The 27,671-nt window shown below is 41.8% G+C and overlaps 1 protein-coding gene across 9 annotated transcripts; it reads left to right on the forward strand.

The window, feature by feature from the left end:
* Nucleotides 1-244: 244 nt before the first annotated feature.
* sack1e (scaffolding CK1 anchoring protein E) lies at nt 245-23,804 on the forward strand. Of its 9 annotated transcripts, XM_088617003.1 has the most exons (16): nt 246-718; nt 2,752-2,981; nt 3,077-3,614; nt 4,483-4,629; nt 9,328-9,452; nt 11,977-12,456; nt 13,057-13,098; nt 13,424-13,465; nt 15,005-15,046; nt 15,552-15,593; nt 15,718-15,771; nt 16,015-16,056; nt 16,976-17,035; nt 19,398-19,656; nt 20,467-20,670; nt 22,873-23,804. In XM_088617003.1, the coding sequence occupies exons 2-16, from the start codon at nt 2,974-2,976 to the stop codon at nt 23,071-23,073; spliced, it is 2,286 nt and encodes a 761-aa protein (XP_088473129.1). In that variant the 5' UTR covers nt 246-718; nt 2,752-2,973; the 3' UTR covers nt 23,074-23,804. The 9 variants fall into 9 exon arrangements, with proteins under 9 accessions (XP_088473133.1, XP_088473129.1, XP_088473130.1 ...); XM_088617007.1 differs by lacking the exon at nt 16,015-16,056 and having other exon boundaries at nt 245-718; XM_088617004.1 differs by lacking the exon at nt 15,552-15,593.
* The last annotated feature ends 3,867 nt before the right edge of the window (nt 23,805-27,671 follow it).

A 27,671-nucleotide genomic window follows, 5' to 3' on the forward strand; every position in this document is an offset into this window, starting at 1 on the left:
ATGTTGTCAGCCTGATGTCAGAGGTCTGTGTGAAATGAAGAGTTTGAAAAAGATGTGAAAACATGACGTTCCAGGAGCCTGAGTAATGAGACAACAGAGACAATCAAAGATTGCATAAGTTCAGGGCAGTGTGTATTGCAGAGGTGAAATTCTTACCATACTTCACATGTGGGCCCACTCGCAATAAATTTACCTAAATACATAGAACCGGGGAAACTAGAAAAGGTTGAAAGATCAGAATAGCTATTTCCCTCTGCAGTGCACACATCTGTGTCTCAGCTTTTTCAGCGCTATGAGCCTGATGAGTTTACACACTGGCAGACTTTCAGATTTCAGTTCTGGAGGCTGAAAGGAAAAGACAATTGAGCACAAATGTCACATTTCTCTTTTATTGAAGTTCCCCAGGGTTGGCTCTGCTCTTTGGAGCCTCTTTCGATATTTCAGCAGGCGAACCTGTTCTTCTGGATCGCCGAGAACTGGAGCACCATGTGATTCCATATTCGGTGGTGAAAGACAGTGGCTCCAAAGGCAACAAAGCAGAATGAATGAAATACAATCCCGGGAAGAGCCTGGAATTAGAATATCAAAAAGAAAATGAAAAAGGAGTAACAATGCATTCAGAGAATGCTCTGGAATACATAGTGTCTGAGAGCCCGTGATGCAGGCGAATACTGGCTGCTGATCCTTCTTCTTCACAGAAAACCCGAAGTACTCAGAGGTGAGAAAATTAAAAAATATATAGAGAATGAACTGAAAATAGCAAAGAGAGACTGAAAAATGAGATGGAAAATGGAGAGGAGAGTAGGAATGTGGTTCGGAGAGATGGAGGTGCAAGAGCAGGAAGGCAGGACAGAGAGGGAACGTGTTTGTCGGTGACAGATGAGATCTCTCTGGGAGAGCTGCTGCTCAGGGTGAGGGACTGAATTAGTTTTGTACCTGCTGCTGGTGTTCAAGTGCCAGTCAGTCTCTGTCATGTTTTTGAATCACATTCCCTGGCTTCTTTCAAGAAATGACCATATGAGATCCTTGTAACACTATTAACTACCATTTGGACTAGATGTGCCTCTTCTCTTTCTTATGTTCTTGTGACATTACCAGTTTTAACTGCAATTGAGTACACACTCTGCTCACCTGCTGTAACACACTTACAGCAAAAGGGCTTTTCCAATCATTTACTGCAACTGTAATTCCATTTTATACATAATCGTTTTTTTTTGTAAATACTTTTATCAGATTTGTTGGCATCAAAACCATGCTTTTCATTTTCACGATACAAAATAATAATATAAATGTTATATTGTATTCATTAAAATAGTATAAAATGTTATATTGTTAATAACAGTTGTGGACGTAGGAAAAGCATTTGTAGAAGTCATGTGCATTATCAAAGCTGTTTTTATGACTTTATAACACCAAGGCTGAATAGAAATCATTTAAAAGTATATATACTGTATACACAGTTGCTCCACACACAAAGTGGTAATAGCGAATTAATCCACAGGCCCCACAGAAGGTTAAATCCTGCAGAAAAGAATAACGCAGAGGCTTGTATACAATAAAGCAACTTGTGTCTTCTGCATTTGAAAACTGCTAATGGTATAAATTCCAAAGGAAGGCTTTTAGTCTGCCTGACATTTTTGTTTTTATGCTTCACATAAGGTTACTGTGACTCCATCATCATTTTCCTTGACGTAAGGATGTGATTATGACTGAGCCTACATGATGGCCTTGTGCCAGTAAATTGATATCTTTTTGTCTTCAGTGGATATCTCTGCACCATTGCTATCTATCGATAAAGTTTCTTATTTGAGAGAATAGAACGTGAGCACCTATTGTCTAATTGTCACTAATTGTCAGTGGTGGTATTTATCATGCCTCGGCTTGCTGTTTGATAGACAATTCTGATTGGACTGAAGGTTTCCAAAAAGAAATACATTTTAGTCTTCCATTTTCTAAGAATGTAATAGAACTGTATGACAGCCTGCACTTGCCTAAAGTGTGGTTGTTGTTGTTGGTGCTGTGCCCAGGTGATTCTACAGTATGTGGTCTGACACAATGCCACCACAATTCAGTGTTTATTCTGAATTGTCATTAGTGTTAATGCTGTCTCTAAATGGTTCATTCAATGCTATTTAACACTATAATTCCAGTTCTTTCACGTCTCGAAAGAGCACCAACGGTTTGGGGCTGAATTTCCAGGAATTCATGATACAAAGATAAGCAGAGCAGAGGTGAACTCTGTCTAAATCATCTCCTCTTGTCACTGTATGACAGGTACCCTCTGACAGGACTCTCCCATCAAATAAGTAAATGAAATGAACTGAAGGCAACTATTTTCTCTCAAGGACTTTCCAGCAAGAGTTCTGCTTATTTAATTTTCTGGTTCTCTGACAGCCCCTTTCGTGCCGCTCTCGAATTCTCAAGTTGTTTAACAGCTGATTTTGGTGCTTTAGAAATCCAGCCTTCTGAAAAAAATATAAAGTTGTTTGCACATTGTACAAACAACAACTGAGTGAGCCCTTCACTTGGTGGTTACGGTTTCATGCAAAACACACATACACTGCACGTTTACAATGGATTTGCATAAACATATTGTTATTCCGCAGTACGTGTGTTGTGCCAGACTGTAGCCTGATGACTGGTGGGTAGGTGTCTCACCCTGCCCAGGGGCCGGATTACTCTCGGCTACGCCCCAAGACAGAGGGGGTCTCCTCCACTATTGCTAATTTTCATGCTCCGCTTCTCTTACAGGGCAGCCCCAGGTCCACCTGTGTGCTTGAATGCTACCTGTTCCTCACTGCTCTTGCCATCACTCTGTGCGTTAAGAGAGATACATTTTACACCTCTGACGTAGCTGCTTCAACAAGAGCAGCCTCTTTCAATCCACTCTACAAATTGTTTGTAAGGAGTAAGGAGATCCAGTTTCCCAATGGATTTCGCCAGTATCAAAGTGAGGAGCCTATTATTATATCTATGATTGGGTAAGTACTGTGATTTTTGGTTCAGTCACAAGCGACAGAGAAGATCATTGTTCTTATTATCAGCAAGCCCTCGAATAACCATTTTCATTGCCTAGGGTGGTCCGAAGAGAAATCCCTCTAGGAGTTTCAGCTGAAATTTTTCCGATCGTCCTGTCCGCGAACGGCATGTCTAATTCCCAGGAGCAGAGCTTGAACGAGGACGCGGAGTTCCTCCCGATCACGGAGTCCAGTCCGGAGTTCCATTACAGCGAGCAGGAGCGCCGGGCGCTGGAGTCGCTACTGAGCGCCGGGCCGGGAGCCTTCCACACGAAGCTCAGCCTGGAGAGGCTCGGCCCGTTCCTCTCCCCAGAGGAGGTGGCCCAGATCGACGGCTGGGCCCAGGACTACAGGCACAGTGAGGTGCAGCTGGAGAACGAGGGGGGCGAGGGGGGCGAGGACTTGGCCTGGTGGGAGTTCTCCGTCAGTTACTGGCCTCAGCACACGGACGTCCCGGCTCCCAGCCTAGAGATGGGCTGGCCGGAAAACGGGAGCTGGAAAGGGATCGCCCGGGCGACAGTCTACACGAGCCCGCCCACTCAGGGAGCACCGCAAATCCGAGAGGTGGTGAGGAAGCTGATCCAAGGAGCCAGCAAGGTAGGGATGGGTTTTTCCCATTGCTGCTGGCAGTCACCAAACGGACATGCTGATACTGAAACCCCGATCCAAGAGTGTGCATGAAAAACACTGGATCAGCTCATCACACGGGTGACCTTGACCCGGGTTACTCGTCTGTCACCTCAGAGGTGGCTTCTACCAGCTGCTGCTGTGTCTGAGATTAATTTCATCATCGCAACAAGCCAACAGATATACCAATATTACAAGGTGCTATCTTTCATCCTTTGATCGCAACCCAAACAATATCTAAAAAATAAATCACATAAATAGAAAGAAATTTAAAATGCAAAGCAAGAGGATGAATTAAAAAAAATACAGTGTCTGTAATTTATGTTTTACACCTGCTGTTATAGTTTTTGAATTAAGAATTCTTGCTCCGAAAGGTGGCTGTTTTAGTTTGCGTGATATTGGTGATCTTCTGTGTCTGGCATGAGATCCTTTGCTCTGATGTGTGTATTGCAATTTTCTGGTGGAGGTGGAGGATGATCCAGATAAAGGGCTTGTTACCAGGAGGTTCCTGGTTCAAGCCTGTGACTTTGCTACTTACTCACTTTGAGTTTTTTACAGTTGTGACGTATAACCCTGAGGTCCAATAGGCAGTATCTTGTTAGTGCTTGTTAGAGGGATAGTAAAACCCTTTGGCACAGATCACCTACAAAGGCATGTAATATTGTTAAAATTATTTGGTACAGGAAGGGCATCTTGCTTTCGTTTTTTAAAATAGCTCTATAGCTTTGCTCCTAAAGGCAGGCTATTTCAGCTGCTAGGTACTGAAAGGGAATTTACCAGTCCCTTACACCCCCCAATCCCCTCACCTGTGGGAAGACTGATGTGTTTTGGTTGCCAGGTGGTCGCGGTGGTGACGGACAAACTGACAGACAATGTCGTGATCGCCGACCTGCTGGGCGCGGCGGATCGCGGCACTCCGGTGTACATCATCCTGAACCGGAGAGGAGCACTGGGGCACTGCACGCTTAGCAGGCTAAAACACCAGGTAATGCCTTCTCAGGAAAGACCCTGGTTTCTATCTGCCATTGCAGGAACTGCCAGTTCAGTAGTTTGGCCTGATTCTAATAATGAGAAAATGAGCTGGTACAGTGTACTTTTTACTTTGACATTAACTGGCTGAGGAAATGACAGTGAAGATCAGAGCTGAACCCACTAACGTCTGAGGAATGAACTAGGGAGGCAGCTGCAAGGGTGAAGTTGGGGCGAAGGGACAGACTCTAGATAAGATTTGCTCAGTTTAGGGGAGCCAGGGAGTATTTATACTGTACGTATGATTTTACATCATCCTGAACTTCTGTTAAATTACATCATTTCTCACTCGGTACCAGGTCACACCAATGATACTGTAATGTCTCCATGACAACCAGCCTCAAGGTTGGATGTTGAGTGGACAGTGGTGGACATCCATTTCAAAGCAAGCTGGCTGAACACTCTTATGTGGAGAATCCATTAAACAGCCTACACATTGAAAAACCCAGATTCATCACAGCTTTATCTGAGTTATAGTTTCTGCTATCAGCTCTCTGTATGGGTGTTACCCATCTGGGAGCCAGCAGAACAATCCTCATACACAAACACACTTATTGTATTAGTCATCATACCCAAAACAGGCAGACAGTGATGGAAGTGTGTTGTAGGAGCCCTCTAACAAAATATTATTTGACTACAAGAAAAACAACAATGGATTTACATAGGAATTTGGTGATCATAGGAAGTTTTGTGCACTCATCAACTGAGTAATCAGCACTAGTATCATTGGTTGCTAATGAGCTTTATTAACCTTTTCACTTTGGCTTTATGGCAAAACACAGCGCTAATACTAGTTCACTAGGAATAACAAAAACCCAATAATTAAGGATTATGGAGGGCTCTAGGAAATATAATTTGGCTTAACCCACTTGGGGGAGAGCTGACCTCCTGGCTAGGGGACAAGAAGGTTGAGACCCCCAGAGTGAGGAGTGACCAGGGGGCAGCAACAGAGGGGGAGATGTGGTGGAAGTGCAGAAAAACGTACAGTATGGGAGGGAGAGAAGGGGGTTACAGTACATCCAGTATTTATAGTGTTTTAGAGAAGGAAATGACACCAAACTGATAACATATTACTGACACCAATACTGAATTTGGCTGTTGTCCTCTCCCCTGAACTTTCGATATAAACTACATTTATTAATGCTAAGGGAATTAACTCTCCTATGTCCCTTAAAAACCTGGACTCAACTAGATGTTGCAAAGGCATCTTTATTCAATTTACGTAATGTTGCCTATGTAAAACCATTCCTGTCTTTAACCGGAACTGAAAAGCTTTGCCATGTTTTTATTTAATCAAGAATCAATTGCTATAATGCTCTGCTCATTGGTGCAACAGATAAGGTCCTTACAAGACAGCGACACATTCAGAACTGGCTACCAGCTTGTTACTAAGGGCTGATTCTTGCATGCATATAGCACATGTTTTGGCTTCTGGTTATATAGTTATTACTAAGATATGAAGCTTTTAATGGTTTAGCTCCTCACTATTTAAGATTAGTGCTCCTGCTCTAAACCTGAGAGTCACAGAGTTTAACATGCCCAGGGTTTAAAATAAGAAGACTGGACCTTCAGTTTTATAGTTTCACAGACCACAGATGTGGAGCTCCTTTCTACACCACCTTTAAAAAGTTTCCGACATGCTGAAACGTTTGCATTTATCTTCCAAACTCATTTTAATTTGTGTTTTTATCTGTAAAACTTTTCAAGTGATTTTTGTTAGCGAAACACCTTTTTACAAAATCCTTTTTCGTGTTGGTGTTTCTTTTGATTACTGTGGTCACAGGTTTCGTCACATGCTTATCGTATTTACTCTGTGTTCCTTTTTAAGAACCTTTTTAGAAAAGTTTATGGTTTTTGATTTGCACCGCAGCTTGTAAGTGCATTGTGAAATGTGCTTTATAAATAATGGCAATAAAAGTAGGAGTTTAAATAAACTGAGCTGTTTTCAAGGAAAAACAAAGAAGCAGTAAAAATGGCACAAGAGTCCTGCGATACAATTAATTAAAGGAGAACAATTCAGTGCAGAATAGTCAGAATATAGCATATAAAATATGGATCACACATTCAATATCCCTCACAAAATTCTGAAACAATTAGAAATCCAAACAAATAAGTAGTGTACATAAATGGAGGCGACAATGAAAAAAAAATGTTTTCCTGTGAATTGCAGTAAGTACTTAAGTGCAGGGTTTTCTATGACACTAAGCAGCAGTTAAGTGAGTACACAGGAAACACAGGACAGCTGAGAAGCATATTTTGGCAGTGAAGCAGAGTGAAAGAAAAAGAGATTTTTCTTCTGTTTCCTCTTGTGGAGTTCCTGCAAAAGGCTCATATTGTTGTGTGTGATAAAGCGTTTCGTTTCACTTCTCCTGAATAAGGTCACTCAGCTATTGTGGAGATTCCAGTTTTGATCTCACTCAATAGCCTGATTCTGTATACAGTTAGTGCCTGTTGTTTTTTTGCACTCTGAGGTATTGACCCTATATCTATGTCCTTGGATTCAGTCTATACGTGGCTCTGTTTAACCTGAACTTTTTGCTTAAATATAACAAAAAACAGAGCACACCCCAAAGAAACTGAAGAAGTGAGCCATCATTACCCATTACAGGGTGGTGGCAAGCTGGGATATTTTTAACATACCGCATATAGACAAAGGCAGAAATTTGTGGTCTTTTTAAAAAATACAGACTAACGTCTTTGGAATAAATAGAAAGGTGATCTTGTTACAATAGCAAGAACATACAGCATATTCTGAGAATTATTGAACAGCTAAATACAAACATGATCAATCTTCATTCAATATGGTTTGAGTAAAAATGAAAGTTGCCTGGTTCGGTATTATATTGAAATGCTGCTGATGTCACAAAGCCCATACAAAATTCATCTTAACCCTCTCCTTCCTTAAGTATGTGCTTGCAGAACGTCCATGCACTCATTCGCAGTACTTTTTTACATTTTGAGGGCATAACAAGCAAAAAATGCTTTTTCCCCACAAGAACTACCAGCACATTTATGGAGGAAAACGAGCTACTGACTGTGCTCAGTGTGAGACATGGCATTTGGCTCTGCCCTTCAGCCCCTGTGACTGTCTCCACTGTGAAGTGTGCATCACATGTGGAGCAAGGAAAGCTGCAAACATCCAGCGTATTTTACTAGCTCATATGATACTTCATGCTCAGACATTTGTAGGACTTTGTATTTCAGCAGGATGAGAATCCTGAGCAGAGAGTGAGGTTAAGGTTGTTTTTTAAAAACAAAAAGATTACACGGATGTCATCAACACACCAAAGATGGCCAAGATCAGTCTTCTGATCGGAGTCCCATAAATATGGTGTTGGTTGATTTGAAAGCAGATGTAACAGAAAGTAACACTGGAAATTAAAGCAGCATCTACCGAAGAATAAGAAACTGACAGGAGAGGTGCTGTGAACACACAAACATGGCAGGACTCATATCTAATTGTTGTATTTTTATTTTTGTTTGTAAATAGAAGTGCAGTTTCCCTGTTTTCCTGCAAACACAGCAGCCTTATTCAATCACAACACACACTTGCATGCACTTTTTCATATTTTTCCAAGGTACTGAAGTATTGTTGTCTTTGTCTGCAAGGCGTTCTTATGCACCAGAGCAATGCATGAATTCCTTTCGGTTGATTCGCCAAACACAAACAGAAACAAGATAGAACAATAGCTCTGACCATAATCCCAAAGAAATGACAGCTAGACAGACTAACAAAGACCAAACCCGATAACCCACACTGACATTTTTGCAGCAGACAATTTTATTTTCATCAAGGTGAATACTGCTCTCTATGAAAGGAATGTGTTTGGCAGCATGACTTCAAAAATGTACAACAGGTTTAACTACATTCACAATATACCATCTCCTGCAGGGAGGAGGGAATGATGCAAGTCTTTAGGATTTGAAACAATCTGAATTTCTATCTGAAATAAAGTCCTCTTCTGATCTCTAGCAGCCTGTGACACTCTGCTCTCAACCAGTGCAACTCCAATAACCTGCACCATAAAAAAATACATAGCCTCTGAAGCAAAAACAAGAAGGCTGTACTTGCAGGCTCTTCCATACTCAACATCTTACAAAAAGAAAACCCGACTGCCCTTGTGCATGCTCTTTTATACCAAACAAACCTCTAATGAAATCCATGTGAGCATGTGCACAAAAACACTTTGAATCAATAAAGAAATTATCACCTACTGTGTCTATTTACAGTTGCCCTTTGGTGGCCTCTAGTGGCATGTTGGCTGCAACTGCAGTGCATTCATCTGGCAGCCTGCTGTAAAGTCCTTAAGATGAAAGAATAAATTCATTTCCAGAAGTCAAAATGTTCTCCTCACATATATTTTTGCAAAATTGGAATTAAAGTTCTTTTGATGTAATGTTTATCAATGTAAAGATTATCATGCTTAATCTCATTTATATCTTAACACACTGGCTAGCATTGGACACCCTCTTCTTTTAAGGAACTTTAACCCCGTTTACCATGACAAGTAACATGCTCACAGGAACAATGTCACTGAATCCACTTCACAGAGACGATCTGATATTTATACACTGCAATTGGGACAGTGCCACGACTGCCTCGGCTGCCAGAGCATCTCACTTGTTTTTCTTGTTCCTTCTCTCCTCTTCACAGAACATGAGGGTGCGCGTCTTGGGAGGCAACACATTCTGCTCGCGGGATGGGAAGGTGGTCACAGGGGAACTGAAAGACAACTTCATCTTGGTGGATTTGGAGACGGTAGTCCTAGGAAGTTACAGGTAAAACTAAAAGTGGCATGGATCTAGCCCTCAGGGGAAGAAACATAGCGCAGAATAATTTTTGCAGGTGAATCAAAGAAAGATAAGAACATAAGAAAGGTTATAAATGAGAGGAAGCTATTTCCCCAATCTTGGTTGTTTTGTAGTTTAATAATTTTTTTTTCCGGTTGTTTCTTTAATTTACCTAGAGTTTGGGCTTCAAGCATCTGGTAGGGAAGCTAGTTCCAGACATATAGATGTCTTTGAATAAAGAAGAATTTCCTCTTCTTCTCCCAAAAAGTTATTTCCTTTATGGTTTACAATTGCGACTCTATGTACTTGTCTTGCAAATAAACGTGGAATAATCCGCTGGGTTAACCCTATGTGCAGTGTCTTTCAAAAATCCAAATATTCAAATGTGCTCTAAAGACCAATGGCTTATTTATGACCAATGATGGTAGCAGTATCATATCCAGGACACTCTTGGCCACCTGTGGAACTGGCTCACTCACCTGCACTGTGTAATGGGAGCCGGTCCTGACTCCCGTGTAGTGCGTAGTTTAAGGCCCTGTGCAGGTGGTATAATCCGGAAGTGACTGGAAAAGGGCTACGGGGAAAACACAGTCAGGAATGGAAGCTTGGTCAGCTTGGACAGGATGCCGATCGGAAGCCTAAGCCCTCAAGCTATAGACGTAGGGCGACTTGATGCTAGGTGGGCCTCCGGGCGTCAGACTTCCAATGCAGAGTCCCGAGCTTCCGGACTGAACAGGGGGCAGGTGAACGTGATAATGAAAAACACAAAAGGGTCGGAGCGCCCTGTAGAGGAGGGATGGCGATCATGACACACTGTAACGAGTGATGGCAGAAGCAGAACAATGTTTACAGAAATGTCAAGTTGGCTTATGTGGAAAAAATGTTGCCATTCAAATGCAAATTGTTTGTTAAAGACACAATAACTGCTGGCCCAATACTTTTTAGAGTATTGTATCCTGTTAGGATCTCATATACTCAGATTAAATTCCTCATTCTCAGTCTACTGTATACCATATGCAAGAAAGCAGAACACTCTCATTATACAAGGACTTGGGAGGGCAGAGAAAGATACAGCATTCAGATAGACATCACTTTTCACCTGCTCTTTATGATCATGGGTATTCCTACATACAGTATTTAAGCCCCAGCTTATTGGTCTACTGAATAGCTACAGATCATTGACATTTGTATAGTAAAAATCATGAGAACGATTATAAATTAGCAACACATATTATAGTTTACCTTGGTAAAATTTCATTTTCATTTTTCCACTTTGCACTGGTTTTACCATAGTTCTTTATTTTTTACTTCTGATTTGTAAGCTATGTGTCGGAGCAGGACAGTGGCACAGTGGTTAGCATAGTTACTGTACCTCTCAGAGGTGGGGCCCTGGATTCAATTCTTGAAGTGCTGTCCGTGTGGGGTTTGTAAGTTCTCCCCATGTTTGTGTGGGTTTCCTCCACAGTCCTGACACATACTGGTAGGTTAATTGGGTTCTTGGAAAACTGGCCCTGGAGTGAGTGTGTGCGCTTGTGTATGTGTGTCTGTCCTGCAATGGACTGGCTTCCCTTCCAGGGTGTGTCCTGCCTTATGCCTATTACATGCCAGGTTCACCTATCTCCCCAGCAGCACTGTACTGGATAGAGCAATTTAGAAAATTGATGAAAGGCGTTTTTATATGCACCTAGTCTGGAATAGTAAACTCAGTATGTTTCATGTTTCGGCTCACAGGGATGTAAGCTCCTCTGACCCACACACCTTCAAGCCACTTGTCTTCTAACACATCACAGGTGACACTACCTGGTACGGTTGGATTGGGGGAAGAGATGCGTCTTTCACTGACAGCACCGCCAACCTGCAGGTTCCCAGGATGCCCAGGTGTCAGTGTTGCTGAGAGCTTAGAGAGGCCGGTCAGACAGCTAGTGACATGACCCAGCCTTGAATGCCCTCACTTGTGCTAGCTAGATAAGTCACTCAGGAGGACAGAGTGGTTTGCTTTACTGTGTTTTACTTTACTGGACCTAAGGAAAACCATGCTGCGAAATGATACATGCTTCAGTGCCATGTTTACGCAAGGACACCAATGTATTTTACATTGAGGTGCAGTGTAGTAAAGTGCAGATCTTGAAGCTGCAGGAATGCACAGACTAAAGTAAAGCCAAGGTAAAGGTGCCCAGAAACTGCTAAATGTATTCAAATAAATTAATAATAGACAGTGGATCCTAGAACTTCATGGTGCTCCTGCCTGAAAGGTTCCAGGGAATCTTCTTCCATCCCATGGCTGGGTAGTTTCACTCATGTCACTTGGAACAGAGGACCACATCCTGTGTTGCCCATTTCCCAGTTTGAGCTATTTTCCATTCTTATTGATCTTATCATAATGGATTAGACCATGTCTCTTGATATAATTAAGGATTGAGTGAACCTGAATGAAGCAGCTGGACTAGTTCCCATCTCCTAGTGTAGCCTTCTTTCTCTACACTGACCCCTTTCCTGTGTTTCTGTCTCCTAGTCTGACATGGACAGACGCCCATCTACACCGACAGCTGGTGACAGTGTTGAATGGAGAGGTGGTGGAGTCGTTTGACAATGAGTTCAGGACATTGTACGCATCATCACTGCCCTTGGCCAGTGACTGGGAGATTGGCGAACAACCAAACAAACCTGAAGGCCCTTTCCCATACCCTGAATACAAAGCCTTTGATCATGCCACACTTCTGGGACTGGACAACCTAAGTCACCTCAGTACCCCTCCGTGTTCAGACTGTCCGCTTAACTGGGAGGAGCTTGGAGTGAAATCTTTGAAGGAGGATGGATTTCTCCCAGATGGATACCCAATCATCCAGCAGGAATCTCAGAAGGAAAGCGAGTGGGAAGGGTTGCATGTTCACATCCCTCCGTCTTTCGAAAGACGGGCTCCTGTAGGGGAAGAGCTTTCTTCCAGTAAAGAAGGGCAGGATTTAAGATTCTCCTCAGAGCTGGATAAAAGCAAGTAAGCCCCAAAACAGAAATTGGCGTTGCATATGCTGTGCAGTGGGTTCACATTAGTTCTGATATTCAAACTCAGGGGTCTCCAATCCTGGTTCTGGAGTGTGTCTGTAGCTTTGCGAGGTCTTTTTAAAATAGTAGCACCTGAAGAGCTGTGGGATGTTGGTACAGTTAAGCCAGTAATTAGATTGCTAGAGTCACCAAATGAACAAAAAACCTGCAGACACCTTATACATTTAAGCTTACTCATGGTTAAATTAAAATATTTAGCCTTAGGGCTCTATATTTGGAACAGATAAGTTCTTAAACCTCTGTAGGAAGCTATGAGGAATTAAGAGCCTATGTGCTTTGAATATTTAATTTATTGTCCTTGTGGGTTAAGCTATACCAAGCTAAATGAAACTTTATCCTGTGCTCTTTCGATTGGTATGTTTTCAGTATGTTTCGAGATGTTTTGCCCATGGCAGTGAGCTAAAAAACAGAGGATCTGGTTTGGAGGACAAGTATCAGGTTGATCTAACCCAGCACTCCAGATTCTGTACTGGTAACATAAACTGTAAGGTTGTAAAACACAATCCTCTTAAGTTTCTTTGTTATTATCTAGGAAACCTGATCTTCAGAACAAAGACCTCCAGGCAGCACCAATGTAAGCAACTATATTTAATATTTCCTACGAAGCTTGTGAATGTGTCCATTTCAGCACCTTTGTGGTGCTTTGTTAATTCACTAAGCTTAAAGAAAAGCTTGGCTTTCCTTCTTATAATGTTTTAGGGCACAGTCTGTACAGTAGTTCCTTTTTCCATTTATTTTGCCTATGTAAAAAGAGATGGAAGATAACAGAACTTTAATTGTTGACCTTACCATTACAGTGAGTGTCTGCAGCTTCTTAGTAATAATAGTATCATTTACACAGGCAGCATAAACTGTTAAAACGTTCTTCTCTTTCTTTCTTAAAACTTTTGTATTTTTAGGAAAAAGGAGACTATAGAGTCAGATCTCCAGACAACAGAAAAGTATGTAACGAATCTGTTTTCAGTTACAAGATTTGACTGTGTTAATGTTTTCTAAACACTTTAAGTTTCCTGTGACCACCTGAGGTCCTCCTGTGCTGATGTTTACCTTTGTTCCTCTGTGTGTCTTCCAGCACATATATCCCCATTTCAGACCAAACCACAGATTAAGATCAGCAGCCTCACAGGACACAGGACACAGGTCCAGTGTGTGTAATAAACTCCTGTTCCAGGCAACAATTCTGTGTCTATTCTCACTGAGGAGTATCTTGTCTCTGGGATAAGTGCTCTTTGTATAAGGCAGTTTCAATTCACCTTTCCGACTCCCACAGAGTTTCTGTTTTAATTGCATTTAACAAAGAAACACAGATCCTTTTGGCTTTTCAGATGACATAATTTATATGTTGTGTTGTGGCTGAATAGTCTACATTCAGTTTATTGTTAAATACACAGCTATGCTTGAATATATTTCAAATTTCAAATGCAGCTACATTTCCAAGTACAATGATCTTGTTTAAAAAAAAATGCATTAGATTTTCAAAAAATAAATAATTACACTTACAATGAGATCCCAGTACCATGTGTTCAACCATGACCTAAGTGTTTAGAAAGGGTTTAGGAAGGCATTTCACATTGGTTGTTTTTCCTTTAAACCTTTGCCTGGCCTTGGTGTGTTGAGTGACATAGGGCTCCTCTACCAGTAAACAGGCTAAAGGAAGGATTTTCTGCAGTCTGGAACCCTTCAACTTGAATTATGTGGAAATGAAATAGTTCTGTTCAATAACATTTGGACTGGTAGTGTTTCAGCAAGTATTTCACAACAATTAGAGATTGTGAGTCTCCCATTACGTAACAACAATTCCAAAATTCCAACTTTGACTGAAAGAAATATGTTAATAATAATAATAATTGCTTACACTTATATATAGCGCTTTTCTGGACACTCCACTCAAAGCGCTTTACAGGTAATGGGAACTCCCCTCCACCACCACCAATGTGCAGCATCCACCTGGATGATGCGACGGCAGCCATAGTGCGCCAGAACGCTCCCAACACATCAGCTATCGGTGGGGAGGAGAGCAGAGTAATGTAGCCAATTCATAGATGGGGATTATTAGGAGGCCATGATTGGTAAGGGCCAATGGGGAATTTGGCCAGGACACCGGGGTTACACCCCTACTCTTTTCGAGAAACGCCCTGGGATTTTTAATGACCACAGAGAGTCAGGACCTCAGTTTTACGTCTCATCCGAAGGACGGCGCCTGTTTACAGTATAGTGTCCCCGTCACTATACTGGGGCATTAGGACCCACATGGATGTGGGCTTCTAACACCTCTTCCAGCATCAACCTTAGTTTTTCCCCAGGAGGTCTCCCATCCAGGTACTGACCAGGCTCACACCTGCTTAACTTCAGTGGGTTGCCAGTTGTGAGTTGCAGGGTGATATGGCTGCTGGTCCTTTTACCAAACTGAGAGCTGACCTGTCTTCATATTGACACCGACAATATAAAAAATTAATCTTTTAGTTTTATTTCTCTTCTAGGAAACATGATCCTAAGGAGTCAGATGTCAAGAATGCACAAATGTATGTAACTTAATGCTTTTTAGACAATAAAATCCTAAAAACTCTTAACAAGCATCCTGCGATTAGTTCAATGTTTAGCTTATGTGCGTCTTTCAGCACAGGTTTTTTACTGTCTGTGCCAGCTGATGTTAACCTACAGTGTCCTGTAGGCAAGAAGATTGTGAAGGGGCTTGATATAAGTAGTCAAAACCCTCAAGAGAACTGACAAACACAACCTAGAGGATGTATTTAGAATGATTAGTTATTCATGAAGCAGAGGGCACAGGAAGCACTTCTTTACACAAAGAGTAGTGGGAGTATAGAACAAACTACCCAGCCTGTTGGAGAAGCTGATACCCTGACTTATTTTAAAAAATGGCTGAGGGAGATCCAACGATTAATTAATCTACTTACTAGTCAATGATCTAGATGGAATAAATCCTTAGTCTGGGCTGCATCTGTTTGCATGATAATACTGTTATTTCAGCAGACTCTCATATTTAAATATTTCTGATTTTTCTGACAGGAAAACTGGTCCCCAGAATTCTGAAATCCAGAAAGCAATAGAGTACATTAATAAGATTTAATCAAATGTTTTCCACAAAGCTTATTTAGTTTAATCTTTAAAATTCTTCTGAAAACCCACGGGACTTGATGCATAGATCTTATATTCAGTGCTGTGTGTCTTCCAGTGCATGTCTCCATTCTCAGACTGAAGCACAGAGTAGCAGCCCCCCAAAATACAGGTGGGTGCTTTCAACTTCTTCTTCTTCAGAATTAGTAGCAGTATCTGAAGGTTGTTTCAACTATATACAACTCAAGAACAGAAGCCTCCTCTAAATTCCAGCTTTGGTAGAACATATTCAAGATACTTTTACTTGATCACTGTATGAAAGGTGTTTTGATTTTGTCAGCAGTAACAGCATGGTTATATTGAGATGAATAATGTATTCAGTTTTAGGCAGTTTTGTTATTTTCTCTCAATTAAGGAGACACAATCCATGGGACTCCAATCTTCAAAGCACACAAAGGTATGCAACTTTGTTCTCTGTTTGAAAAAATAAATCTTGAGAACCTACCAGTCATCTTGGGCTGATGTTAATGTATAGTGTCCTGAAATCCTCAAAGACAAAGAGATTAGAAAATGACTTGATACGATAGTGTCCTCAAGATCCTCACTCAAGAGTACTGACAAAGACAATGCAGAGAACATATTCAACATGATTAATAAACATGAACCAGAGGCACTTCTTCACCAAAGGGTTGTGTGAGTATAGAACAAGGTATCTCACCTGTTGGTGAAGCTGATACCCTGGATTCTTCCAAGAATGGCTAAGTGAAATCCTAGAATTAATAAGATACTCATTTCCAAAAGAGATAGGTGGAACAAATGGTTTCCTCTCGTTTATTAACTATTAAAATGTGTTATCCAGCTCCCACCTCACCTCTGTGCTGAATCAGAGCACATGGAATCAAACAACCATAAACCATAAATCATGAATCAAGTGAACAGTATTCGTCTGTTCAGTTTGGGTTGTTGTTGGATGGTCCCAGATATCAAGGATTATAAACAGAAAAAGGGAAAATGTGTGTTTTGATTGGAAGAAATAAAGCATTTCCCCATCAGAAAACTACTAAAAAGCAGATTTAACATTTTTCTTAAAGCAGTCTTTAAGACACTGATTTCTTTTCAGAAGATATGCACTGCTTCCTTGAGATCAGGCCTCATTGCATAGGCACTGTTGAGTCCCAAAGCACTACTGTCACAGCTGATATGTTGTATATAAAGCAGTACATGGATGCAGCCAAACACCCATTCTTTAAAGTGAGACCTGCTGTTTGTGTTTGTGATGAACAAAGTTAAAAGAAATCCTCAAAAGGCCAAAATGTTTGACATTGTTTCCTGGAAATCACTCTCATTCCTCTTCTACATTTCTGCTTGTCTTCCAGTACACGTCTCCGATCTCGAACAGAAACGCCCACCTGGAGCAGCAGTTACTCAGCGCAACGGTAGGGAAAAACGACAAACCCATCTCCCAGTTAGGATCCCAGTGGATGTTAGAAGGGGCTGAGTGAGAAAAACGGGAAAGATTTCCCCAATAAAAACTGCACAATCTGGTGCAAAGAGCACATGAGGGGGACTCAGTGCAGGAGAAGATAGTCCCATTATTAGAGACCTTGAATCATATTAACAGTAGGATTCAAAGTGTGCACTTAGCCATGTGGAGAGAAGCGATTGAGCAGTCACTTTCCATTGAAGTACATATTGTATCTGTCTCCATTTCCACACCCAACATTTGGCAGCTTTGGAGGTATGGCTGTAATATCTTCAGAAAGGGTGGGGGGAAATGTGTGGCTGCCTAGGAAATGGAGTGATGCTGAAGGAAATACAGAGTACTGTTTGTGTTCACTCCAGAACTGACAGGCAGATAGAAAAGACTGTGCTGCTCTGCTTTTCTTACAAGTTTGGTTTGGAAATAGCCCTTTCTATAAATTAAAAGGGCAATAAAAGTTCTGTCTTAGTACATCATGGTGTTTCTAGTTTTTTGCTAGCCGGAGCACTGTTGTATTAAACAAAAAAGGACATTTCCACACACCTAGTGAAGTTTCTTCACCTTCACCTATGTACGTTTCCTTCCTCTATTCAGTTTCTCCTCTGGTCCTTGGTCTTGACGGTTTCCCACCACAATCTCACAGTGTCTTCTTTTGCTGCAGTCTCCTTTCACTCTCCTTGCTTCTACAAAGTTGGCATCTGCAGCTCACTTCTGACCAGGGCTGGCACAACCCATACTTGAGCCCGGGTGCAAGTAAAAACAGTACGAAAGCCCCCCCAGCCCCCTTCCCCGGCTTCCTCCTCCCTCTGCCAGTGCACACAGAGAAAGAGAGCAGAATTAAAACGGGCTCACATCTTGAACTGTATAGTGGTTGGAGATGTGAACTCCTGCTGAATTCACATGCTAAACTCTAAGAATTGGCTACATTACTCTGCTCTCCTCCCCACTGATAGCTGATGTGTGGTGAGCGTTCTGGCGCACTATGGCTGCTGTCGCATCATCCAGGTGGGGCTGCATTGGTGGTGGTGGAGGGGAGTCCCCATTACCTGTAAAGCGCTTTGAGTGGAGTGTCCCAAAAAGCACTATATAAGTGTAAGCAATTATTATTATTATTATTATTAACCTTCACGCTTGCTTGAGCACAGATGCTTCTCCCTTTCTGTACCAAACTCCCATCTTCTGTACTAAACTATCTGATAAGGAAGGAATGTTTAATTTAATTGCTCTCTGAGTCCTTGAGTTTCTTGGGAAAGTACCTCAAAGACATGGGGGGGAGGAGAAAAGTGTATATACTGTAAACTGTGTAGTGTCGAATCTCCTTTGAACTACTATAACAATAGTCCTTATTGTGGTTCCTTGTATGCATACAATAAAGCTTGGCTTGGCGAACAGACACCTTAGGCTCGAATCTCTTGGTTTCTACAATAACAATAATTAGTAACTAGTTATTTTAAAGTTTACAACTTGACTCTTTGTGCTTTCGTCGAAGCAAACACAGCGATGATATCGCTGAAATCCACCTGCCTTGCGGTGCTGTTCTCTACAGACAGCAAAGCCAGAGCTGACAGTCTTTCCTGCGACACGGTGGACCTTAGATAAGTTTTGATCAATTTCAGTTTGCTAAACGAGTGTTCAGCACTGGTGACAGCAACTGCAATTGTTAAAAATACTGGATGTGCTATCAGGGCTGTCTCAAGGGGGGGAGGGCGGGAGGGCAAAAGAGGTGGCCGACAGCGCTTGAACAGGGCATGCAGCTGTTCCATGTTCCAGTAATTGATGGGCAGTTGTTTTTTTGTGGCTATCTTGGTGGGGGCAAAAGCATCTGTAAATGATGGGGGGAAATTATGGCATCACAATATACATTTACTGTATGTAGAACTTTGTCAACTAATTGTGAGCACTGTATGTTCAATAACATCTCTGTTCTAGTATTTTAATTTTAAAAAAGCTAGTAGTACAGTGCATTACTTATTAGAATTTCTTAGGTCCTTTGTGCAAATGTGACCTCGAGATACGCACAGAAGTGAAAAATGTCAATTCCGCACTTATTGGTTCTTTTTAAACAAACGTCTTTAAAAGTCTTTAATGTAATTGGCTGGGGACTTCCCTCAGCACAGAGCTTGATAACAAAAAGATCTACATCCCTGTTTTTAGCTGTACTGTGCAGCAACAACGATGCAGGCAACGACGAACAGCTATAGCATCTAAGAAAATTAGCAAAGCTGGATTGGATCTCATGAGGCAGTCTGTTACATATCAAGTAAACCTTCAACCTGCCTCCCTTTGGCAGTGCTGCTCATTTGTGCTTCCTTTCTTAGCGGCAAGCCCAAGGATGAGCCGCTTGCAAACGCCCACGTCTTCAACCCATCTGAAGGGCAAAGTGGCGAGTCGCCCAATCACAGCACAGAGGTCTCTGCAAGGGAGGACTTCAGAGCCAGATCCTCCAGTCACAGTGAAGAGGAAGTCCCGGGTCTCAGGCAGTTCTCCTCCAGGCTCAGAAGAAACACACTGGTGGGAATAGCCCTAAATGTTGAACTGGCAGAGACAGAGCAGACTCTTGGGCCTGACGAATCAAAGGCAAGTCTTTGCATGTGTTTCTGTTTGAGGTGTACATCTCCAAAGTGGTTCAAGCTGCGAGGGCATGTACGGTTTGAGCTCCTTGAGTCCAAGTCTCGGGCCATCAGTGACCGTGATTAGTGACACAATTTCCTTAGCACCGCCAGTGGTTGAAATTGGTTAGCCATGGTTCTTGGTAAAACAAGAACCTCTGCGACTTCCCAAGAAATTGCAAGTTTTTCTGTAATGTCATTGAGGGACCTTCCACATTTCCAAATGACCATCAGCCCACATGTGGGTCCAGGCATCTTCACGGCAAGCCAACTCTAAAGACACCATTGGTGGTGCTGGAGGGGAGTCCCCATTACCTGTAAAGCGCTTTGAGTGGAGTGTCCAGAAAAGCGCTATATAAGTGTAAGCAATTATTAATATTATTACTATTGGCCATTTCAAATTGGTCAGGTATATAATAATGATTAATTCCTGTTCCTATTTTTTGGCATTGCCAATAACTTTCAGGATTTTGAATACTTCAATCAAAATCCATTAAAATAGCTATACAAGCCAGAACATTGAAGACTTGAAACTTCTGTGTACAACATTGCCTGTAAAACAAGTGATTATTTTGAAAGCTCTGTACATCAATGTCCATTCTTTAACCAAAATTGCATAGATATGTTCTAATGGAGGTCGTACCAAAGGAGTTCATAACTGGATTTCATGTTAAGTTTAAGTAGTACTACTACTTTAAGTAGTACTAGTATACTTTGTCACAGTGTCTGTATGCAGGCAACACCTATAGGTTCTTCTGTCTCTTTACGTCGGTCACAGAAATCTCAGCCCTCCCACACTGGAGCCTCCAGTTCTCTCAGCGATATCCTCAAGGGACTGCAGGCACGGCGCAGTTCCCTGGCCCAGCCTGTGAGGGGAGCTCGCACTGCTGTGCCTGGGGCCAGCAAGTCCATGTGGGACCTGAGCCAGTTCTCTGAGGATGGTTTGGAGAAGACCACTAGCTTTAGGCTGTCACAAGCCAAGGTAAGCCAATGCCAGTGGATAGAATGGCAGAGACTATCTGCATGCTCCTTCAGGAAAATGGTTTGAAGAGAGAGTGTGAGGTTCAGGGGTACATCTGGTTACACTGCCTGAGACAGTATATGGCCTTGTTTGTGGATTGTCGCACTTGTCCATTATTTTTAGCAACTTATGCTAACTTTAGTTTTCTCTAAAGTATGAAGCAGACATAGTTTTGTGTCAATTTTCTTCAAATGTCTAATCGGGACCTCCCCTGTAAAATATATTGATAGATATTTCTACTTCTTTAGAATACTGACATTTTACTTTAAATCTTTTGTGTTGCCAGTTTTGCTATTTTGGGGTGCAGGCTTTAGTATATAGGGGAGGGTAAATTTATAAAAGAATAAATCTGGGGGTCCTGAAAATGCTCTGCTGTAGGTTCAGAGCTGCAACTGACAGCTCCCCTGTCCTTGTGAATAATAATATTCCTTTAAATTATACTTGACCCAGTGGGATGTCTTCAGACACCCACAATACAACTGTGTAGTATGGAAAGTAATACGTTAGAGCTCCTAGTTTTTTTTTCCTCATGGGGACCAGGGACTGATCCCTGGGTGGGGACATTTTAGCCAGCAGCCATATCACCCTGCAATTAACAACTGGCAGCCCACTGAAGCTCAGCAGGTGTGAGCCTACTCAGTACCTGGATGGGAGAACTCCTGGGAAAAACTAAGGTTGCTGCTGGAAGAGGTGTTAGTGGGGCCAGCAGGGGGCGCTCACCCTGCTGTCTATGTGGGTCCTAATGCCCCAGTATAGTGACGGGGACACTATACTGTTAAAAGGCACCGTCCTTCAGATGAGATGTAAAACTGAGGTCCTGACTCTCTGTGGTCATTAAAAATCCCAGGCTGTTTCTCGAAAAGAGTAGGGGGTTTAACCCCTGTGTCCTGGCCAAATTTCCCATTGGCCCTTACCAATCATGGCCTCCTAATAATCCTCATCTATGATTTGGCTTCATCACTCTGTTCTCCTCCCCACTGAGAGCTGGTGTGTGGGGAGCGTTCTGGCGCATGATGGCTGCCGTTGCATCATCCAGGTGGGGGGGAGTCCCCACTACCTGTAAAGTGCTTTGAGTTGAGTGTCCAGAAAAGTGCTATATAAGTGTAAGGAATTATTATTTTCAAGGAGCAAATTAAAATAAGTTACATGTCTTGGTGGTGGAGGAAAATCCTCCAAACCACAAGCAGATCATGCAAACATCACCCAGACAAGTACATTGTCTGAGTGTTTTACTGTAATGAGTACTTTCATTGTAGTACAAAACTCATAATGACTTGCACTTATTATGCACTATAATGAATTCTGTCAACACAAGTGTATTAATATATATTAAAGTAGTACATACCCTGAAATGTCACAAGGAATAACAACACCCAAGAATTAAGTGTAATGAAAGAGTTATAAAATGTTTAGTGAAAAGTTGGCTTCACCCACTTGTTTGAGGGCTGACCTCCTGGCCAGAGGACGAGGAGGTTGGGACCCCCCTGCAGAGTGAGGAGTGACTAAGGGGCAGCTGCAGAGATGGAGATGGGGTGGAGGTGGGATGCAAAAAGACATGTGAGAGAGAGAAGGGAATCACACACAGTAGTTATAGTGTTTAGGAGAGGAAATGACCTCAGAAGTGATTGCTAATTACTGACAGTTGAGTCTGATTGAACTTGGCCATTGTCATTCCTCCTGAACTTTTGTTACAAACTCCATTAAAAAAAAACAACAGATTAAATGGAGAGCCCTCCAAACCAAGTAGGACAGCTCTTTTCCAAACCACTGTACAGATACCTGTGTTATATGTATTGTAACGCATACGGTCTCCATTGCTTGTGAGGGCCGACTTACCAGCGTGGTGATGTCACCTCCCTTCCCTGTGTATATTAGGGACCACAGCTGCCCGGCTGACGGGAGATTTCCTTTTGGCTCAAGAGGCTGGGTCCCTGTTGAGTGACGCTGGAGGCCTGGGTTCAAGTCCCTGACGGTGGGGGGCCAACCTGATGTGGCAGTGGTGTGGATGCCCACTTGAACCCCGAAGCATTACAATATAAATCACTCCACTGCAAAACTTTAAGAAGGCCAGACAAGTTGAAGGACAGATTTATTGTTAATGTGACTACAGTCTGATGTAAATCCTGCCTACTGTAATCTCACTGATCCTTGCCCTGTTCCCAGCGTGATGACCCCTACCACCTGAAGGTGACCCCAGCGCTGGCCATAATGAGACAGCGGGGTGATGACACCAAGAATGGGATTCTCAGCTCCTTGCCCAAATCTCGGACTCCCAACCTGCCTTCCTTCAGGCACAGGAGCACAAGCTTCAGTTTCATGCAGGGCTGGAAGAAAGTCCAGACGGACCAGGAAAATGTCAAATGAGGAGGCAGACAGATCTTCTGAGCTACAGGAAGAAATCAACTCACAACCCTGGGTCTGTACAGGGGCAACCCATTCTTGATGGGGTTTTGACCATGAAGTACAGTACCTCAAACTGTCCAAGCACATTTTTCTGACAGAGTCTGCTTCTGGCAGAGTCAAATAGTTTATTAGACTAAATTGTAATTAAGTCTTTGCCACCATACTGTATATTTGGTTCAGTTTGTTATTTGAGGTCACAAATGGGCTGTGTGGGACTCTTTATTAAATTTACACTCCATCACAGAATCCAAATGAAATAATCTGCAGGGGAATTCATTATGCAATCCAGAGCATGTAACTCCTCTCCAATCAATTTTTGGGTGGTTTTGGGAATTTCACCTTTTGTTTGTGGAAACAAAACCCAAAAGCAAAAATAAAAAGGCTTGTCTCCAAGCTATACATTAGATTACATTGATATGTTCTTTCTTACAACAGTCCTTGGCTCACAATTCGATCAAATAAATGATTATTGAATGGGCCAGACATGCAGTATTGACCATGAATGTGGCCAGTAAGCAAAGTTAACAAAGGAGCGCATTGATGTCTGTTCATAATTATTTCTTTGCTTACAAATTCCAAAACACATTTAACCATTCTATATGATTTTCAAGCCATTATTGCCTGGATATGTATTGTATATCTATATACTGATGTGTTATAGCTTCATAATAAAGAAAGAGGTGAAAATGTAATTTTCCTGGGTTGTACCACACATTGCACTCTTTTCTCTATCCCAGCTCAACCCATCTTTGGGCACAAGATGAGCACTGAACTGTCAGTTGTGTGATGATGACTGATCCCCTCTGCTTCAATGTCAATGGGACTAGGAAACACAGAGAAGCTTTTCGTAGCCATTTGCAGTAGTGTGTAAAAACAACACTGAAAGTCAGTTTGCTTGGACATTGTTATGAGTACCCATTGCAGGAACAATCTCTTCAGTGACGGCAAAACATGTCTGACTTGATTGAAGTGTTTCAAATTTTGTAGAGCATCAGGAAGGTTGGATCAGATGATTATTACAAGGGAATCATGTCTTGGGCAACAAAGGAAGCAATGGACCACAGGTTGCAGTGGTGTTAAAAGTCAGTGTTCATATAGATATCCATTACATTTGCACTGAAGTTCTGTCAGAAAAAAATAGCACTGCAAGTAGTTGCATTCCAGATTCCTAACATCCTAATCACCCAGAAAAACCCCAAACTCTTACCAAGTATTCAACTCTTAATGCCTACAAAGGCCAAAATAGGAAAAAAGCTGACTTCTAAACTAAATGCAATACAACCTTTCGATAAAATCTCTCTGAAAACCTGCATGCCACAAAATAAGTGGGAGCTTATCTCCCTATTCTAAGAATGCACCCCCAAGCAGGAAAGGCCATTTTAACAGAAGTATTCTTGACTCAGGAAACCCAAATTCCCTAAAAACACAGAATAGCAAGCTCTCTCTAGCAAGGTTCAAATACTTAGTTTTTTTGGATGATCATGAAGTAGGTGCTCTCACCTGGCCCAAGCTTCAAGTTCCATTTCCTCTTTGCCTCTCTCTTGCTGTGTGACCTTCTTTTCCCCTGTTTTTCTCTACTCCTGATCTTATATGGTGTGTTTCTGGACTGTTGATTGACACTTAATCATTTACCCACAACTTAATTAACTGAGGTAAACTTTGATTTGATTACAGATTCTGGATCCCCTACATCTCAGCAAACACCCTTCTGCTTTGAAGCTGGAAATTGTTACACTGCCAGTTGTTACACACTTTATCTAGAGTCTTAGACACTTTCATTATCACCTAGCTCAGCCTGTAACAATGTTTTTTTTAATCAGAGCATAAGTGTTTCATTCCTTCAGTCACCACAAGAGGGCAAACAAGAGTAGTTGAAATAATTATAGCAAATGTTACAGAACATTGAGTTTTGTAATACTCTGCTTGCTGGAGGTATCTAAATCCACACTGAACAAACGTCAGTATGTCCTGAATTCGGGCAGTCAGAACCCTGACCAGGTCTTGGCTAAGAGACCACATTACTCCTATCCTGGAGTCCTTGCACTGGCTTCCTATCAGGTCTCAAGTTGACTCCAAAATCCTCATGCTCACCTACAAGGCTCTGCATGGCTCGGCACCTCAGTACCTGTCTGAGCTACTATCATCCTACTCCCCACTTCGCAAACTTCATTCATCTAATTCTGGTCTCCTGTTTGTCCTCCAAGCCCATCTACATAGTTTGGGTGACAGCGCCTTCACTTGCTGTGTCCCAGAGCTCTGGAATGACATCTCTAAGGATATCAGTGACTCAAAACCTTCTTTAGAAGGGCTTTTGTTTAATTTGTTCTGTGTCTGTCCCTTGGCTTTCCTACTGTAATTCAAACTACTTATTGCAATTGCGCAATTCTGGTGTCTCCTCTCACTGTGTGCTTTTTTCTCTTTTATGCTTCTGCAGCTTTTAGAGTCACTTTTAGAGGCATTATATAAATAAAGTTGATAATTAAAATCACAGGCAGGAACACAAAAAGTAGAAGGAACAATACAGGAAACTTGTATGGAAACATGTGTCTACAATCTTACACATCGGTAAGGAAGTCTTGCTGTATGGCTACAGAATGAAAGGAGCTGGGAATGTGTTGCTCACTGGAATAGCACTTTATTTTAGGAGCATCCTGTAGACCACATGTTAGTTCTGTATGGGTGACACACTAATGAAAAGAATATAAAACTCCTGCATAAAGTCTGGCTAGGTACGTTGCCTATTGTCATTAATAATAACATCACTTTATTAACCCTTTACAATTTCTTGCATTAAGAATTTGTCTTTTCACATACCCCAGCTTGCTCTCCATGAGACACACAGACAGGGAGAGAGCATGGGGTCAGAGCACAGGGTCTGCCATTGTAGAGCACCCCTGGAGCAGTAGGGGTTAAGGGTCTTGCTCAGGGGCCCAACAGAGTAGGATTCCTCTGCCAGCTGCAAGATTTGAACCAGCAACCTTTCAGCCACAGGCACATATCCTTAGCCACAGAGCCACCACTTACTCTTCATATTTCACAAATAAGACCTGTATAATGCATTCATTAGTATTTTGCCGATCCACAATTTTCTCCTAATGTGTCCAGAGCTTTAACCACAAGTCCATACCTCTGACTGTAGTACTAATACAAAACTTACAGGAGACTCCCAGAGTGTTTCTCTCAGTTTTTGTCTGGAACATACCAAAGGCTTTAAATAGTCATTTCACCTGTGTATTGACAGAACCAGTGTCATGCCTTTGCTGCAAATTAGTGTGGGACTCTGTCTTGCTTGTCACCCAGATTAAAGTGAAGGAAAATTCAGCTCATGGTAGGATGACCTCTTTACCGACAGCAAAATGATATCATTCATTAGAAATGAAAATAAATGCCACCTTCTTTTTGAACAATACAGGTCTTTATTGAAGGACCCAGAACGTACAGTGCCATTAACAAAGATAGGGAGATGCTGTGTAGCTTATCGGAATAAGTACACATCATGCTGCCCTCCCACCCAACACACAGAACAGATAGACAGGCCTTTCTCATCATGAAGCACTACTCATTTTCAGCAACACAATCTGTATAACCAGGAAAAATTCACTTACAGCAAAGGTTAGCCCTTTTCTCTGAATGTGGTATGCTTGACACACAAACCTCAAATTGTCACAAACAGTAGGAGAGGAATCTTTATACTCCTTCTCAGATTTTGAGGTCAAAGCACTTTAATACACCTGATTCTGATATTAACCTTTAGGAAATGCAGGTGTTTACTTTCTGTTCATAAAGATTCCCCTGAAAACCTGTGGTTCTCAATGGTATGGAAACCTGTAAAATAGCTCAATGGCACATAATATAAATATAAAACAAAAATATTTGGTGATTTTTTTTAAAAAGGTCTATTAGCCCTTATTTAACCTCCCGTTTAATTTGGCTTTTAGACGAGTACAGCTCTAATTAAAAAACAAAATTCTTGACACAATGTTTCTTGATGGAGCTAAAACAATAAGTGTCAAGACTAGATCACAGAACCCAGGTGCAGGCAGGTTTAAGATATTTGCCATGCAAGAGAACAGGTATAAAACACTTGAAGAGCTTGTTTTCTTGACTTGTGGCGTAAAACTCAAAGTAAAAAAAAAAAGATTTTTAATGCCAATTGCTTTGGAAGTTCTCAAAAGCCTCAGGATGTGATATATTCAGACATGTGTCCCGATGCTGTTGAATAATACACAGGAAAATGTTTCAAAGATCCCCTTTCTTATTTTTTCCATTAGAGCAAGAAGACTTTAATTTGTAGATTTTGTATTCTTCAGCTGGCATTGTAGGGAATGAAACCAATGTAGTGTCTCTGTTTCTGGTTGTTCTAGTGGTAAATTTTCCTTTTAAAAGCCTGAGACCTTTAAGCTCATTTGAAAATTCTCCATGGCTGTTTTTTGCACCAAGGACATTTTGAGATTTATTTTTCGTATTTCTCCCAGAAGCAGCTCGAGAAGAAACATCACCCTTATCAGCCTTTAGCGCTCCCCTGTTCAGAGCTATAACTTCCTTTATGAGTAAAAGAT

The sequence above is a fragment of the Lepisosteus platostomus genome, chromosome 23, assembly GCF_059453375.1.
Source record: "Lepisosteus platostomus isolate fLepPlt1 chromosome 23, fLepPlt1.hap1, whole genome shotgun sequence".
NCBI classification, from domain to species: Eukaryota; Metazoa; Chordata; class Actinopteri; order Semionotiformes; family Lepisosteidae; genus Lepisosteus; species Lepisosteus platostomus.

Coding starts and splice junctions, on each gene's coding strand:
- sack1e (XM_088617003.1), top strand. Junction 13,466..15,004: donor GATCTCCAGACAACAGAAAA/GTATGTAACGAA, acceptor TTTCTCTTCTAG/GAAACATGATCCTAAGGAGT. Junction 15,047..15,551: donor GATGTCAAGAATGCACAAAT/GTATGTAACTTA, acceptor TTTTTCTGACAG/GAAAACTGGTCCCCAGAATT.